Raw genomic sequence first — 17,527 nt, 5'->3', positions numbered from 1 at the left:
CTCTACAGAAAACGCATTTTGGTGCGAGTCCGGGTTTAGTGTCTGAATAACTAGGCTAACATCCGAGTGGCTGCCATGTATGTCAATCGACGGGATAAATCTTTGGCTGAACACAGTTCCTTTGATCTATCGGTATATCACGGTTCAAGTATGAAGTATCCCTGTGGAGGATATCGTAAATAAATTAATATAACATTTAAAAACAAAAGGTGGATTCAAGTAACCTTTGTTGTGTAGATGTTTGAAAAAAACCGCCGCTGTAATATTTGTCTTTCATCCTTTTTTTTTCTTCAGTAAGTATTCATACTGTAGCTGAGCTAACTTCTTTACCTCCACTACAGTAGATGGCGCCAGAGAGACACATCGACTGCCACTACAGAAAGTGCTTTTGTGAAATATAGCAGAGAGCAAATATAACCAAATGTTGCTGCAGACGACAGTTTCCCTGTTGGATTAGAAGCAACTTAGTGAGAATTTGGAGTCCAGCATGAGGAAGTTATGGAACTCAGTAAGAAACGGTGAGAAGGAGTGAAGAAAGTGAGAGGACAAAATCCCAGAGGGAAGCGTATAAACCATGAACGTGACAAGAAGTGACTGCAGCTGCACGTCTGGGGAAAAAGTTCTCTCCAGCCGCCGCCGCCCCGCTGTGCCGGCCTCATCACTGTCAGCATCTAAAACACTCCGTCTTTCGTCTCCACCAGGTAATGAGCCTCCGACCGAGAAGCAGGTGGAGAGAGCGAGCACACTCAGCATGGTGAGGAGAGACACGGCGTCGCTGCTCAGAGGAGCCTCCAACTGGTTCCACTCGCTGCTGGATTCCAACAAATCCCCAGACGGCGCCAGCGCAGAAGCAGGCGAGCCAAAGGGAGCGACTGGTACGTTTGGGACTGGATGGAATCTTGATTTATTTAAGGGGGGGATTGCACCTCTGTGCAATTACAATCACTGCTGTGTTTCTATGCACTTGATTAACTGCTTATTTATTAGGAGACTCCACGTTCCTCCCCATCCTTCTGCACCTTCTCAACGGTTCCTCCCAGCCCATATGGAGGGGGGTCATTGACACAGATCTCTTCTATTCAAAATTTAACAAACCAATTATCCCCGTTATCCCCCCGCCGCGTAACAACCCTGTTCTCTCGTTCATCTCAATTCACCTCTATGCAGTCGCACGCCTTTGACAGTAATTGTTAATTGTGGCCGCCATAAATCTGCTGCCATATTGTAATTTCCCTGGTGTCCCTGCAGCGGGCCGACACCCCCTCAGCCGCCGATTCAGACTAATGAGTAGCTTATTGTGGCGGTGGGGGGGGGGTCAAGGGGAGGTGTTTTTTAAAGGCCATCATGGCAGTTAGACAGTTATTGAAAATTGGCTTCACCATTTAAGATTCCACCGCGGTTTGTTTTGCTGTTCAGCGGCATCCATGTTTTTCTCAATGACCAGACCGCATTTAGCCGATTTCGTGGTAACCCTCAATGAAGAACCAGCACGGTCGAGTCCAAGACCCCCTGAATTATCAGTAAACATTAGTAAAAAAGTATTTCCAAAGTAGCAAATTGTCTAAAGCAGGTACTGGCATCGTTTTCTGTAACTGTGTAGTGTCAATAAAGTTGTAAATGCTGTTCTCTTTTCAGACCGTGTGAGAAAAAGCATATCGGAGGCGTCCATTTCTTCACCTCACGCAGATCCTCCTGTTCCTGCTGAACCCTCCAAGTTCCCAAACAGGAGTTTATCAACAAAAAGTAGGACCTGTCAGGACTTCGGATCCTACAGCTCCACCTCTAACGGCAAAGCTCTGCCATTTCAGCAGGTTGTAAGTATCAACGCAATATAAATATATTTCCTTTTTTTTAATGTAATCAGCTTTTTAACTATTTGAAAAAAAAAAAAAAAAAACATTAGAGCCTACTGGGTTTATTCTGTTAAAGAAATATTCTTGGAAAAATCTCCACATAATGAAAACTCTTTCCAGTCAAAGATGATTTGATGTCTTGTCATTTTGGTTCTCCTCCAAGTAGAAAAATGGCTGACACTAATAATGTTTGTCCTTTATGTTTGATAAATGGCTTTCTAAAGATGGCTGCCCAAAAAAATTACCTTCTGACAGGACGGACTAATCTATTTAAACAGTGAGTGGCATTCATGAGTCCATTGATCTGGAAGACTGAGTCCACCATGTTGTTATTGCAGCTTACTTGGGATTGATGGCACAGACATTTTCAAGGGATAATGTTTGCTGCTAACATTTAGCTTCCATGGCAATCTTGGGGGAATAAGAGAATTTTTATTCAGCTTGATTAGAACATTTTGATGAACATCTAACGTTCTTTAAGTTTTTAACTGAATTGTCTGAAGTAAATCAACACATTAAAGTCAACAAAGAACGATCCGAAGCCAAATTATTAAGATAACAAGTGTTTCTTCTGCGACTCAATGTAATTACTTGTGACTTCTACAAACTGCACAATATTGATTTTGATAAAAATGTTCAATACTTTAAACAAATCACGGATTATCATTATTGGTGCATCAATCCAGCTGCAGACTGCAGGAGTGAACATGTCGATGGGTTTAAAAGTGATATTGGAGGTGATGTCAGGTATGAAACATCCTTTTTCTCCTTGAATGTTGGTTCTTCAGCCAAGAAATATGGGAACTGGGCCAAGCTTTCAAGAGGATGATTCTCACAAGGACAAAGTATACAAGTGTGCCCGTCCATATTCGGATGTCAAATGTTACGCTCGGCTTTTGTCTCCACAAAAAAAATGTATTGATCGATGTATTCTCTATGACAGCCAGAGGACGTCAACTTCTCCATCGGCCAACTCGAAGATCCGCTCGTGTCTGGCCAAGTATTTTCCGTGGCCATAGCACCTCCTCCTGCTGAAGAGGGATCCCATCTGGAGCACGCAAGAGAATTCCCACTGGGATTCGAACCCCTGCGCTCAAAGCAGCTGGCCGAGATGAAGCTCCACAGTTCTCCAGTGGTCAAGGATCCGTTCTGCTCTCCTCTGCTGGCTCCTGACAGCATGTTGAAAGGACTGCCGCCTGTGCACATCGTGGTAAGAAGCGCCACTTTGTTGCTGCTCTCGCGCGTTGTCATCGTTTAAAGGGCAACTAATGTGAAAACCCTCCCGAGGAAGAATTCAACATTTAAAATATTGGGAGTTAGTCCCTCATCATGACGATGTTTTGAAGTTTTACTTTATAAAGTTCTCCCCCGTCTGAAATCTCGTCGAACGAGGGGTTACGAGAGCGGGGTGCATTATGATGTAATAATGGCTTCACTTCTCCAGCCAGCTGTAACCACACCCCGCTTTGTTTATACATTTTACACGTTTCTTGAAGACTTGTGGGGACTTCCGGGATTGATGATTACCAGTGACAAACATGCTTGACCAATCACAGCAAAGTGGGTATATTTACGGTAAACAAGATTTCATCTCCAGAAAAAAAAGTAGATGGTGCTGATCGAAGGTGGTTAAGTTTTTCTATGCTAGACAAAGAAAGAAAATGTTTGTTTGGATCTGGGACAGAAAGTTCTCTCACTCCTGCTCATCGACCTCAATAGAACCATGTGCAGTTTAGCCCTGAATGGATCCATTTTTACCATCGATTTTTTTTCATGATTCAAATCTATCAGCGGCTCGTTCAGTAACCGTCTCTAAATATGTCGTTCCTTTTCTCCAGCACTTGTGCACAGATGCTCCATTCTAGCTCACATACTCCACACAAGTAATGAGCAGTTAAGGAAGAAAGCCTGTGTCAGATTCTCTCCAAGACAACAAACTATCTATTCTTGTTTAGCTTTATATGAGATACCAGTGGCAGACCAATCTTTTTGTATTCCTTAATGAATAAAACCCCCCCATAGTTTTTAAAGAAAAAATGTAATGTATTGCAAAATAAAAGCGATATTAAAAAAGAAATTGACACATAACTTTGCCTTAAATGTCTTTCTATTATCATAAAAAAATGTTTTTTTTTTCAAATAAGGAACTAATGCTCAGAATAAACACAGCAGTTAAACCGGAGGCACATGAACACAATTCTCAACGTAAACGTTCCCTTTGATTGTATCCTGCTGTTTTATACGTTTATGGGATGCACTGTCTCCATGCTGTTTTTGTCCTTCTTTCTTTGAATGACTTCCTATAAAGTAATGATGTCGCTGTGAGTCCAGTACTGCTGAGGTTGAGTCTTCTCCCCTGTGAGCTTGTTTGTATGAAAATGAGTGTTGATTTAAAAATGTTTACTGTGAGTCAGCTCAAATTAAATATTGACAAAAAAGAGCGAGATCGAGAGAGAGCGCTATCCATGGCTCTCTTCTCTTCATCCCTTCATTAAGATTCCATCCATGTCCGAAAGGAATTTGCTTTTCATCGTCTCCTTCTTTTTCTTTTTTTTTTGTGTCCCAGGCTTGCAGCCTGGACCCCATGTTGGACGACTCGGTGATGTTTGCCAAGCGTCTGAAGAGCATCGATCAGCCGGTCACTCTCTGCGTGGTGGACGATCTCCCTCACGGTTTCCTCAGCCTCTCCCAGCTCTGCCGAGAGACCCGGGAGGCCACGCAAGTGTGCGCGGAACGGATCCGGACTGTCTTCGCCCGGCAGGAGCCGACCCCGGAGCCCCGCAAGCACCGCAAGCTGGAGCGCACCGATAGGGGCGCGCTCGCCGGAGAGAATGGCTCTCTTTATGTGGGCTCCGTTGAGATGGAGGAGGAGGAGAGACAGGCCAGCATTGCTGATGAGGAGAACTCGGTTGCCGTGGCAGCTCAGAATAACACCGACGCCGGCGGTGTTGGCGCTTAGGTTTTGGAAAATGGAAGCGGGTAAGAAGCTCGCTCGCGCATTTAAGTTCTCTGACCCTGGCGTTGCAGAGGGCGACGGGTTGATAGAAAAAATGTAATAAATCTTTCTGAAACCAGCGCACCACGACCACCCAAAACAACACTTTATTTTATTCCCAGTAAGCCTCAATTTAGCAGCTGCACCGAACAAGCCGTACAAACGCAGAATACTGAGTTCTGAATGGGCGATTCATCTCAGCCCCAGAGCCTAATTAGACGGAGGTGGGTTCTCGATGTGCTTTTCTCTGGAGTCATCGGCAACAAAATGGCCGCTTGTCCTTTAGAGACTCGCTCTAAATCACTCTTAATAACTCCTGATTGTCTTCTCCATTACGCCATTTTGGCGGTCAATACGATTCACTTTGGGGATAATGACTCGGTTGACTGTCGCGAAAATTGCGTTACAACAGCTGGAGCACAACAGACGCCGAGTTTCAGAGTTTCCTCTTCGACTTCTCAACGGAAAGATGTTCTTGAACTAATGAGGTAAATCTGGTTTATTTGAAACCAAAAACAAGCGTCTTAAGGTATTTCTTGAGTAACTTCACACACACGCACGCACGTAGACAATCACCAGTAAACGTGTGTTCCCTTTGTGACTATATTCAGGTTATCAGTGTAAGGAAAATTACATGCTTGGGGAGGTAAAATCAGCAGATTGTTTCAGTTAAAAATCATCAGTCAATTGAAAAATCTGATCATTTTCACAAGTAAATACCTGGAACGGAAAGGAAATCGTACTTTATTTAAATCAATCTCTGTCCAATGTTCTTTGAAAAATCCGGCTCATGGGCAGCTTTCTACTGAGCTCTTTGCAGTCGAGTGTTCATGCTGCACTAATCTACCACGAAGAACCACGTTCTGAATAGCGACTAAATTTATGGTGTGGCTCTCAATAATGAAATAAGTCTTTGCTTCAGGGTTAAGTGTAATAGTGATGCTGAATCCACTGCTGAAGTCTAGTATCAAGTGTCATAACACACGTCAATGTTGAAGCAACAACTACTACTATTAAAGATCTCAATGAAGGCGATAAAACTAGGAGAGAAGAATAATGAATCACACGTTAGTGCTCTAGCTCTTCTCTTGTGTTTTATTGTTTATAATGAGTCGGCTGGAACTCCAGAAGAACTCTCTCCCTCTTGGTTATGTCCTTCTGCCGTCTCTCCTTCTAATTGATGGTGGCATCTGAGCATTAAACGATCTTCTTCCGTTCTCAGCTCCTAAACCCTGCTTTAGTCTCGTGAAACGTCTCAAGAATCTGGACACCAAAACACTTTGAAGCTGCTCGTCCTTCAGAGGGTGGCCTCTGTAGACGCCAACAATGCTGGCACTGGCCAGGCTGGATTCTGCTGTGTGATGAATGAGAGCAAGAGCTTCTCAGCATCTTCACAATTGCTGGATTGGAACCATCGGTTCTGTCAACTCGTGCCATTTTCCATGCGGCAACTGCTTAAACGTGACTCTATTTAAGTTTTCAGCAGAATGTTCCGTTTCATCTGTATGTGTCGCACATGTTGCTCGTTAACGTGATGATGGCTGCATGTGCAACCTCGAGCGTGTCGGATACTTGCGAAATGGAATTTACCATTTATGACGTCTTTTTAATTCTCCTGTATTTATTAGAGCTATGCTCTGGCTAGAATCTGGACATAATATACGTATCACAATACAGAAGCAGCGATGAAAAAAGAACTTGCTTGATAGATATCTGCTGAGCAAACATTTATTTTCTCGATACATCACTATATTGTTGGTAGCAATGGTTCTTAATGGGACTGAAGGTGGAAGTAGCTCCGGAACTCACACAACACACAGCAGGAGCAAAGGAGCAAACGCTCTCCACCACAGAGAAAGCAACCCCTTGAATCCATTAATTAAATTGTATTAATATTTTAAAAATCAAAGGTTACACATTACTCATTTTTACAAGCACTTTTTATATTCAATCTTAAGAACACTACCCAACGTTGAGGATCATTCTTGCACACACTGCTGGGGAAAGCACAATTTTTTTTTTGTTTGTGTGTTTGAAAACTAGATACAATTTTATTATTTCTATATTTTACCTGTTGTTGTTTTGTTTTAAAATATAGCTGTCAAGTATACTGTATAACTTTCATTGATCACAGACCAAAGACTGCATTGTTGCATCTTTACGTTGTAATTTGTTAGTTGAATACATGACAAGAAGCAGGTGCTCGATCCGTTTCCAACCTCATGTTGTATTTGCTATGCATTTAAAAGCGAAACCTTTAACGAAAGAAAACGAGCCATTGACCAATGAAGCTGTTTTTTCTTTTTTAGTTGCTGTTTTCATGGATCACCACAAGTGCACATGTGTGTATATGAGAGTATTTTAAAAGTTTGTCTCTGAACCATATAGATATTTTTATGCTGCTTTTAAGGTTTCTAACATGTTGAATTAAAAATAAATATATGTAAATGAAGCCTTTTGTGTGGAGTTTGTATGTTCTCCCAATGTTTGCGTAGGTTTACCCCGGGTACTCCGGCTTCCTCCCGCAGTACAGAGGTGGATAGATAAGTCTAAATCACCGTTGGTACGAGGGCTCGTACGGAAATCACGGCAGTAAATACGGAACTATTTGTCGGCTGTAAAAGGAGAATGACTGTCGAACGAGCTGCTGTAACGACGAGGATAATTCCTGGTAGTTACTTGACATGAGGTGTTCAGGACTGTCCCACTATGAGACCGCCTCAGGGTCTCCTGTAGACCTAGACAACGTAGCTGTGGAGAAGAAAGCCTGGGGGCCCCCCTCCTGCTGGAACTACTGCCCCCGGATAACCATAAAAGACGATCGTCGTCGACGTTTTTATCTCCAGCATGTGAGTGAAGTTCTTTAATATAGAATATACTATTCAGAATGTATCTGAACATACACTTGATGTACCTTTTTTACATCTCTTGTCAGTATAAATAAAGTCTTCTGACATAATTCCACTACTCATGTTTACATCTTAGCATTGATGCAGTGTAGGAGGAGAATGAGGTCAGAACATGACTCATGTTTATCTAACTACATAAAAGAAGAGGGAATATTCAATATATGCTCCTAGAAAAAAATTGTATTCAGTTTATGGAAAATGTTTCTAACAGCCATTTATGTTGATAATAAAATAATCTGTAACTTATTACGTTCAACAAAAGAAACCGATACAGCAAGACAAGGAAGGCGGAGACGGTGAGTCGGACCAGAGGGAGCGTAACGCTCCACGCGTAAAATATATATAGTGGGACACATCCCTACCCACAATCCATTGGTTGAGCGAACCCAACTCTTAGTGTTGCTACACAATGTTGTCAAGGAAAGGAGATCCGAGCTGCTCAAGCTTGGAAGGTTCAGGGGTTGACCGTCATCTGGCTGCACGGTCCATCGATTACCTCAACAACAGACCGCAGTACCTTAGGCTTCGCGACTGTGGGTCTGTGTGGTCTGTAGCACAAGGGGGCTCCACAGGGTACAGTGCTTGCTCCCGTTCTCTTCTCACCGTACACCTCGGACTTCTGTCACCTACAGAAGTTCTCTGACGACACGGCCATCGTTGGCTGTGTGTCCAAAGGGGAACGACCTGGACTACAGGGAGGTCATAGCCCAACTTCGTTGCCCGTGCTGTGTCTCAAATCGCATACCTCTCTTAGTATACTAGAAGTTAGTATGCATCAGGATAGTGTACATACTAACTTGTACGCAAATTCTCCACAGATAGTATGTCTCAAATCAAACACTGCTGCTACACACTAACAGGAAATGACGCGACAGCTTCTTCTTCTACTTCTATTTAACAATGGTTTCAACCAGCTGTTTGAACGCTATCGCCCCCTGCTGGCAGCACGTTTTGCAAGTTTGGAAAAATAAAGAAAGAAAGAATATGAGAATCGAAATATACACGAGATATTTAAGCTGGTATCAGCAGTGAAGACGTGTCATCCTTCTACTGCTGCTGAAAATACACCTGTATAAGTGTGTATATATATATATATATATATATATATATATATATATTCTATATATATATATCTATATGCATTATATGACGTAACTTCCGTTTACAACGTCACTAAGATGGAGCCGTTTAGGGTAGATAGTGTCCATCGAACCATACTCAGTTTTGTGGGCGTTTTAGTGACAATTTAGTGTGTATGGTGCACTACATTTCGCATACTAACAATTGAGACGCACGTACGCACTAAAAATACTAACTTTGAGTACGCAAGTATGCGATTTGAACACACAGCACTGGTGTGAGCTGAACCACCTACAAATCAATGCCACCAAGACGAAGGAGGTGGTGATCGACTTCAGCAGGAGGCTTCGGTGAAGATCCAGGGGTTGGTCATTGAAAAGCAGAGCATAATTTTACACTGTAAGCTTCATACCACTTTAATTCTGGTATTGTTGGTCAGTGTTTCAGGGATGTATGTAGTTGAAGGTATTCTTACTTTCACTCTTCTCTCATGTCTGTCTTTCTTAAGTGTTCTGTCTCAGTTTCTGTCCCTGTTAAATGTTTTTTCTACAGCACAACTGAATTTCCCCGCTGTGGGATCAATAAAGTCTAATCTAGATTCGCCCCGGGCCATCTAATGGTCCCATCCAAAATTGTAAGCAGGTGAGTAAAACCCTGAGAAGATGGAAAGGTAGATGAACGGATAAACTTTATTAAGCCCGTTGGATATCTCCTTTTGGGAAATTGGTATTTCAGTTCACGGCAGACAAGGACGATTCATAAAAACAAGAACAAAAGTGCAAGAGATATCAAAATCTAAGTATAAAGAACATGGATCAAAGAAAAGAACACAAAGATTAACATAGAATAGAATAAATAATCTTTTCACTCCGATCCTGGCCCCAAACTCAGTATTATGAAGTCTTGTCGCACGAGGATTCCCTGAGCCCATTAGTGTTGCATCATGGGAGGAGCATTCGTGCACTTCATCTGCTCACTGATGACAGTGTTCAGAGGATGACTATCATCATCCATCATGGACAGTAGTTTGTCCAGTGATCTCCTCCCAGCAACTGTCACTAGTGAGTCCAGCTTCATGCCAACCACAGAGCCAGCCTTTCTGATCAACTTGTTGACACTCATTCTTGGACACATTCCCACCCCAACACACCACAGCATAGAACAGGACACTTGTTAACACAGACTGATAGAACGTGCAGAGTAGTTTCCTGCAGATGTAAAGTGAGAGGTTCCAAGAAGTCAACAATTGGAGAATGACTCGAGGGCTGCCCTAGTATGACGTTGAACCTCTGCTCGCTGACACTGCCCACTTCCTAAATTCTAATTCAAGCTTTACAGATGCCTGGATCAGAATCGGAGTCAACCAAGTCAAGGCACGACTGGACAGAGGCGGCCCGTAATGACAGGTCCACGGAGCGCTGCGTTACTCAAGGCCGGAACCTTTGGTCAGAAAAGTAACCAGACTCACTAACCCAAACAGGTACTCTGCTGTGATGACAGTCAAACCGAACTCATCCAGACACTGGGAAAACCATCCCATTGTGTGACAAATGTTCAGCAGCTGACATACTGGCCACCAAAGCGTCGGCCAAATACACAAAGACCAAGGTCATGCAGCACCGAGTCCATAAACCACTTAAACGTTTGTGCCGCCCCCTTTGGGCCGAACGTGCCTTTTTATTTGGAAGAATTATAAATAATTCATAAAAATATTTAATGTACATTACAAAATATGCTGCCCACTGAAACACTGTGGAGATGAAATCTTTGCTGCGATTGCTTTAGATGCATCATCAATCCCAGAAGTCTCCACCTCCAAGGGAATCGTTGTATAAACAAAGTGCGGTTTGTTTACTGGCTGGCTGAAGGAGGTGTGAAGACACGATTACGTCATAATGGACTCTGTAACCTCTTGTTTGCTGAGATTTCCGATGGGGACGAACTTTAGAAAGTAATAACTGCATCTTAGAGAGGAAGACTTCAACATTTAAAACGTGAGTGTAATCAGGAGAGTTGGGTTTTCACATTAGTTGCTTAAGAAGGATCTGTCTCGCCTGCAGTTGATCCAGAACTCTGCAGCGAGAATTCTGAGCCGCTCTAGTAGAAGAACTCACATTTCTCCGATACTTAAAACTCTTCACTGGCTTCCAGTTTCTTTCAGGATCAATTTTAAAATTCTGGTTCTTACTTTCAGATCTGTTCATTGTCAGGCTCCTCCTTACATCACTGATCTGATCCAGCCTTGCACCCCAGCTCGGGCTCTGAGGTCTGTGGATCAGAAACTACTGATGGTTCCACGCACACGGTTCAGGACCAGAGGAGAGAAATCTTTTCAGGCTGTTGCTCCTAAGCTTTGGAACGATCTTCCTCTCTCTTTGCACTTGATGGATCTACTGACTCCTTCAAGAAACATCTTAAGACGTTTTCCCTTACTTTATATAATACTTTTATTTTTGACACATGTTGTCCTTTTTGAAATGACATGAAATGAAAATAAATGCAAATAAAACAATAATATCTTATTAATTTCGGTTCAGAGACTATTCGTTTGATTTGAGAAAACATACAACAACAAAAAAAGTTGAAAAAACCGTGACCATCACAGCTTTGTGCGCGTGCCCGCCTCAGCACGAGCGGAACCGGAGAAGGCGCGAGGCTACGGAGGGCGCGCGCATCTCTCCTCCTCGCGCGCTCTCGTCGCCACCGCGAGCTCAGACGAGCAGAAGCCGGGGACAGGGAAAGATGGAGGTTCGGGTCTGGAGGAGACTCCTGAGCCTGGCCGTGCTCGCCAGCGTGCTGTGCGCGGACTCGGTGCTCGGGAAATACGTGCGCGGGGTCGTGGACACCAAAGAGGTGAGAGGCGTGGGCGTCGTGTGTCGTCAGGTGTGAGTTTTGGACGCATTTTTTTTTATTGTGCGTCATTGCGTGTGACCAACAACACCTGCAACCATCGGGTGATGGTCGATGAGCGCGTGATCGTTACAGGTGTGTGCGTCACCCGCGCGCGCGTGTGTGTGACCAGATCTAACGTGGTCGCGTTTATTTATTGATCATCAATCCTGATCTGGATCTGAATTATTATTATTATTTATTTTTATTACCAACTTGTTAACCGTGTTCACGGTTCAGTGTCGGTTCTTGGTCCACTCGTCAAAACGGCAGGCTTGTCCAGTTCCCTTCAAAGCGGTGTCTGAAATATTTAAAGCGTTGATTTAAAGTTATTCTGTCATAATATCTGTTCAACTTTTCCCACCTTTTATTTCGTTACTCAGTTCCAGAGGATAATATTAATGTTATTTATATTTGTAATTAACAGATGTTTAAGAATAAGTTACAATTCAATGTTACATCTTTTTTTTAAATCTTGATATAAGATTAGTTTAATGTGTAAATGAAATTTTCTTTCAATGGGCAACTCATGTTTACACCCGACTCTCCTTACTTTCTCACGTTTTTTTTAAAAGATTTAAGTCCCTCATCATGACGATGTTTTAAAGTTATTACTTTATTAGGTTCTCCTCCATCTGAAATCACAGCAGAGAAGAGAAGATGTGCTTCACTCCTCCTCCTCCAGCCAGATGTAATAACGCCCCGCTTTGTTTATACCATGAGTCCGTTGGAGATGGAGATTTATGGTATTGATGACAATCGGTGACAAACCTCGATTACGACCAATCACAGCTGACCCAACGAGGGCCCTGGGGACGCCACGCTCCCATGATTTGGCCTGTTTTTATTGTCTTGTATTCACATTTTTGGATTTGATTTATTAAATTGTATTATTTTATTTTTTTGTTTTAAAAATAATCAAGAATATTGATCATTTTGTATGTTAGTGGAACTCTTCACACTGATGAACGTGCATCGGTTCATGTTCTGTTGATAATCTTGGTTTGTGTCGTCATTTTTCATATAGTTTTTTAAACAGTCACATTTCTGTAGCTCATACATGTGGCAAAAGCAACAGAGAAGCGTCGTCTCTGAATGAGTTCATGGCGCTGGAAAAAGCGACCCTGAAGATCATCACACATTATAGCAACGGTCTGAATCCACTCAACATTTTAATTTCACTTGAGTTCTTTTGAAATATATATATATATATATATATATATTTTATTTTTGTCCTTGCTGTGTATGTGTGTGACTTTTATAATCAGGTAAAACGTATCTCTGACGTTCTGGTGCCGAGGACATATTGTTAACATATTTTCTTTCGTTTTTTTAATAATGTAGTTTATTCTGTGTGATGTATGTTATAGTATAATTTAAATATCTTATCATTTGCATCTAAATAAGGAGCACAATCAACATTATTATCCATCATTACCTTTTAAAAGTGTTGATTTCTACATGTTCTACTACTTTTCAGCAGGCGCCACTGTGGTTGGGGTAAAAGAGATTTAATCTCCAAAAAAAAAGATTTTTTTTTTTCAGTGGGGACTTAAGCACATTCTCCAATGTAAATATTTCAATAAAGAGTTTTTAATACAGACACATACTGATGAGTACAATAGAGGTCTAAGATATATTTAAGACACGCTTAAATCAACACATTTGTTGCCCATTGAAAAAGTTTTGTAGTAAATAATAATAGAACTTTTTATTTGGAGGCGCCTTTCTTTTGCTTTCAAGGACACAACAATTCAAATTCACATCAAAAAGAAACAGAATAACAATAAAATCAAAAGATGAAAACAAAGCAGAATAGGTGTGTTTTGAGTTGTGTTTTGAGAAGAGAGTGTGTGTTTCTGAGCTGAGCTGGTAATGAATTCCAGAGAAAGAGAGCAGAGCCGCTGAAAGCTCCCCCTGGTCGTGAGACAAACAAGTGTAAGATGTAATGAATGATAGAAAATGTTTACCTCTGCCAAGGAGGTCAAGAGAACGACTGAAAGAATTTCCAGTAATTGTTTGTTGTGGCACGAGATGCAGATGATTCTGCCTGATCCAGGATGGTTTTGAAGGATTCGCTCTCATGGCCTCAGCTCTGCCGTTCAGCTCTTTAAAGAAAAATTGCTGAGTGTTGTGCTGCCATGTTTTCTGCATACGTTCTCAGAGCTTATGGAACATTGGAAATTCAAAAACTGACATGTTATGTTTAAAACATTGACAAACCTTGTCATGTTTTGGAAAAAAAAACAACTACTCGAGCATTTTCAGAACATAAAGTAATCGAAAAATTTGGTTAAAATGTACTTTAATCCTATAATTTGCCCAAAATGAGGAAAATGTAAAATAGTAAGTAAGTATTTTTTATTTGTATAGCGCTTTTCCAGACCAGGGTCACAAAGCGCTTAAACAAACAAAACAATACTCAATAAAATATATACTTTAAAGGTCAAGATAATAAAATAAAATAGGAAAATAATGCAAAGATTTGGGTGATGTCTATGCAAACATAGTTCCATTGCCTAGACCAGGGGTTACCGGGCCGTGTGTCATTAGGGCCTTAGAAAAAGGATAAAACATTTGCATAATCTCTGCTTTTTTTTTCCAAATTATCTGAGTCGCAATGTTTTATTTTGAAAAGTTACCGGATTCTCTTCTCGCATCTGTGTCACGTGACAGCGGCGTTATGGTGAGAAAAACACCATAAATGCACTTTATACTTATGCATCAGTATTTTACCTGCATCATTTTATTTTGAAGGTATGTTTACACGTTGCCATAGCGACCAGAGAGCATGCGGAGGAGCATGATAACAGACAACAGAGCGGATGTTACTTTCTGTTTTGTTTTTGGCGTGATGTTAGGAGTACGCTGTAAATAAAGTTGTAAAAGAGTTCACAGTGGGTTCAGGTGTATTATTATTATATTGAACATTTTTATTAGTGAAAATGACTTCAATTGTGCGAATGAAGGACACTTCAATATTCAATGTTTTATATGTTTTTTTACACATAAAAAAGGCTTTTGAAGAGACGTTAGCGTTTTTGACGTGTGTTGTCATCATGTAGAAAGTGCCCGGACTGAAGTAATACTTGCACAGGTCCAAGAAATCTTCCGACATTAAACCGGTCCGTGGTTTAAAAAAGGTTGGGGACCCCTGGCCTGGATCCTCTCTCGGTTGTTACCCAATCCCAGGATCAGAATGGGTGCATCCCTAGTCTTAACTTCAGTTATTTTAAAATCTAGTAACAGTTAAAGTAAAAACACGTTCAGATTGTAAGAGTCAGTGGAGGTGTCTTGGACATCTTAAGGACGTCTCTTAGACGCTCGCTGGTGAGATGTTAAGAACATGTTCAAGTAGTAGGAGACCACTAGAGACCAAGGGCACGCTGAATGGACAATGACTTCCCAGCTAGCCTGGGAACACCTCGGGATCCCTGGGAAGAGAATTTCTGAAGTAATGATTAGTTCTTGAACAAGTTGTGAACAACTTTATGCATTTTCGAGACATTTTCTGGTTTCAAAGTACAGTTTTTTTTTATTTTTAAAAGGAACTTTAACCAATAACTCTAGCTTGACTAACTGGGCTCAGTCAATGCGTCACTGGTCGATAAGTCACATCAGTCACTTTGATTTTTGATGAACTGTACCTTAAGTGTAAACGCATCTGTCAATCTTACGGTTCCTGACAAAGAACTCGTTGCTCTTTTGAAGTTCCATAGTCGGACGTCGTTCTAACTTCTTTTCTAGCTTGTACTACGTCAAGTAGTTACTGTGTTCTTGACACTATAGTACCTTCATCTGGTGGTTGTTGAACTCGAGATCATTCCAAAGCTCCGAGAAAAAGAAACTCGACTCGTGTGTGAAACACATTCATGAGTTGCTGTCGTCACTCGACCTTGGGATCGACTGACGTTTATTCATTCATCTCCATTAGAAAGAGAGGATCATGGAGTTCATGACCCACCTTTTGCAAGGTTACACTTAATATATTTTCACTCACAGTGTCATGACTATGTCTTAAATCTGAGCAGCAGTGATCACTTCATTTCGAACGTGTTAACATCTTGCGGTTTCTAAACAGGAGTCGTTGAACATGTGTGATGACGTGTCTCTGCGCCGCTGAAAGCGCTGGAATGTCTATTTGGAAGGAATTGGGTGATATCTGGCACTAACCGTGTGCACTGGAGCATTTTCTTGTTTGCTGATATTTACAAGCGAGATCAGGCAGGAAAAACGTCACATACACATGGAAACACATCAGTGCAGAGAAAACCACTTTCTGAGGCTCTGGACATCCATCAGACTCTTCTAATTCGCCGCTCAAGCTACTGAACGCTGACTTAATAGATTGGAAATTGCACCGAGAGCAGCGATATTCTGAGTCACCGGCATGACTTCTCCACACGATGGTGGCCACCAGGATCCGTAAATTCAATAAGAGCGACTCACCCGTCCGTCCAGCCAGTCCGCGATGTCCTTGAAGGCGGCACAGAATCAGCACCTGCTCCAGTGGTCGGCGCCATGAGTGCTGGAGTGCGTGACGGTCAGGAGCAAATGAGATTTTTTTAATCAGGCGCATCCAATCTGTGGCCTTCAATCAGTCGGTTTAAACCTTCCGTCCAAAGCTCTGTGTCCATGCATGATGTTCAGGGTGTTCTCTGCAGACATCTCAGAAGGTTCTCTGGAGCAACCTCAACATGATTTGATAAAATGAATCAATCCAAGAACTGAGTCTGACATCAGGGTTTGTCACCGCATGTCCATCCGTCTCGGAAGTCTCCACCTCCAAGGGACTCGTTGTATAAACAAAGCGGCGATCACAGCTGGCTGGAGGAAGCCATTATTACGTCAGAATGGACTCCACTCATAACCTCTCTTTCGCCGCATCTTGGAGAGTTTAAAATGAGCGTAAGGCGTGATACTACATTCATTTACATCTTCACATTTTACTCATTACTCCTCATTTATTAGGTTTTTGGCAAACCCAGTGAGTCGGAAAAACAGCTTCTCTGCAACAGATTGTTATAGTTTTCTAAAAAAAAAAAAGTCCATCTCTTTCTGCTGACATTTCATTTTTCCGGTTTGTACATTTAATTAGATGTAAAAGTAAAATCCTGTCCATCACAGAACCGCTCAGATGTCTTTGTTGTTCGGTCCCCACCATTAATATGTTGGATCCCTAAAGCCTTTCAACTATTCCAGCTGGTAATGTAATGAAAATGAACACATGCCCTTGTAAGAACCTTTTTAAATTTTAAACTGTAGCGTCAGTTTTCATCGCTCAACTCTCGCCTTTCATTGGGTAGAAAAACAAACCCTTTATGTTCTAACGGAGACGAGACCCTCGTTACCATCGGAGCAGTTGACGCGTTCTGGACTTTGTTTTTTTTAATCAATCGTACGTTGAAATTATGTCAATTTTAATTTTTTTCTTCTTCTTCTTCAAGTTCGGACGGTTGTTTGGAAGTGTGAGCAACACAAGCAGCAACATGTTTCATTTAATTCAGATGTTTTTCTAATATTATGTGTGCTTTAGTGCCAGTGTTTCTGATTTTGTGAGTTTTACTTTGACTTTTACTCTCCAATTGTTATGATATTTATATATATTTTTTAAAATAAAAAAAAGACATTGCATTTAAATCAGTGATTATATCAATAAATGAATCTAATTTGATCATAAAATGCTGGCCTGGCATACAGGGAAGTGTTATATATATATAAAATGTTGTGTTACTATACAATGACATTACCAAAAGATGGCACACTTCAGTTGCATTCTGGGTAAAATTTTATATGTGAAA

General features: G+C 41.5%; 2 protein-coding genes across 4 annotated transcripts in view; both read left to right on the top strand.

Moving 5' to 3' along the window:
- lipeb (lipase, hormone-sensitive b) overlaps window positions 1-7,300 on the top strand; it is a 31,155-nt gene extending 23,855 nt beyond the window's left edge. For all 3 annotated transcript variants that reach the window (XM_087805198.1, XM_087805197.1, XM_087805200.1), the window contains 4 exons: window positions 702-875; window positions 1,636-1,814; window positions 2,797-3,063; window positions 4,420-7,300. In XM_087805198.1, coding sequence (XP_087661324.1) covers window positions 702-875; window positions 1,636-1,814; window positions 2,797-3,063; window positions 4,420-4,812 — 1,013 coding nt within the window. In that variant the 3' untranslated portion in view covers window positions 4,813-7,300. The remainder of the gene's footprint in view (window positions 1-701; window positions 876-1,635; window positions 1,815-2,796; window positions 3,064-4,419) is intronic.
- A 4,240-nt stretch (window positions 7,301-11,540) lies between these two features.
- Window positions 11,541-17,527, top strand: part of tmem145 (transmembrane protein 145) — a 60,652-nt gene continuing 54,665 nt past the window's right edge. The window contains exon 1 of the mRNA XM_087806046.1: window positions 11,541-11,690. Coding sequence (XP_087662172.1) covers window positions 11,580-11,690 — 111 coding nt within the window. The 5' untranslated portion in view covers window positions 11,541-11,579. The remainder of the gene's footprint in view (window positions 11,691-17,527) is intronic.

The sequence above is a fragment of the Callionymus lyra genome, chromosome 13 (genome assembly GCF_982586985.1).
Source record: "Callionymus lyra chromosome 13, fCalLyr1.hap1.1, whole genome shotgun sequence".
NCBI classification, from domain to species: Eukaryota; Metazoa; Chordata; class Actinopteri; order Syngnathiformes; family Callionymidae; genus Callionymus; species Callionymus lyra.
Note: the sequence above shows the minus strand (reverse complement) of the source record. Positions and strands in the feature narration are given on the sequence as shown.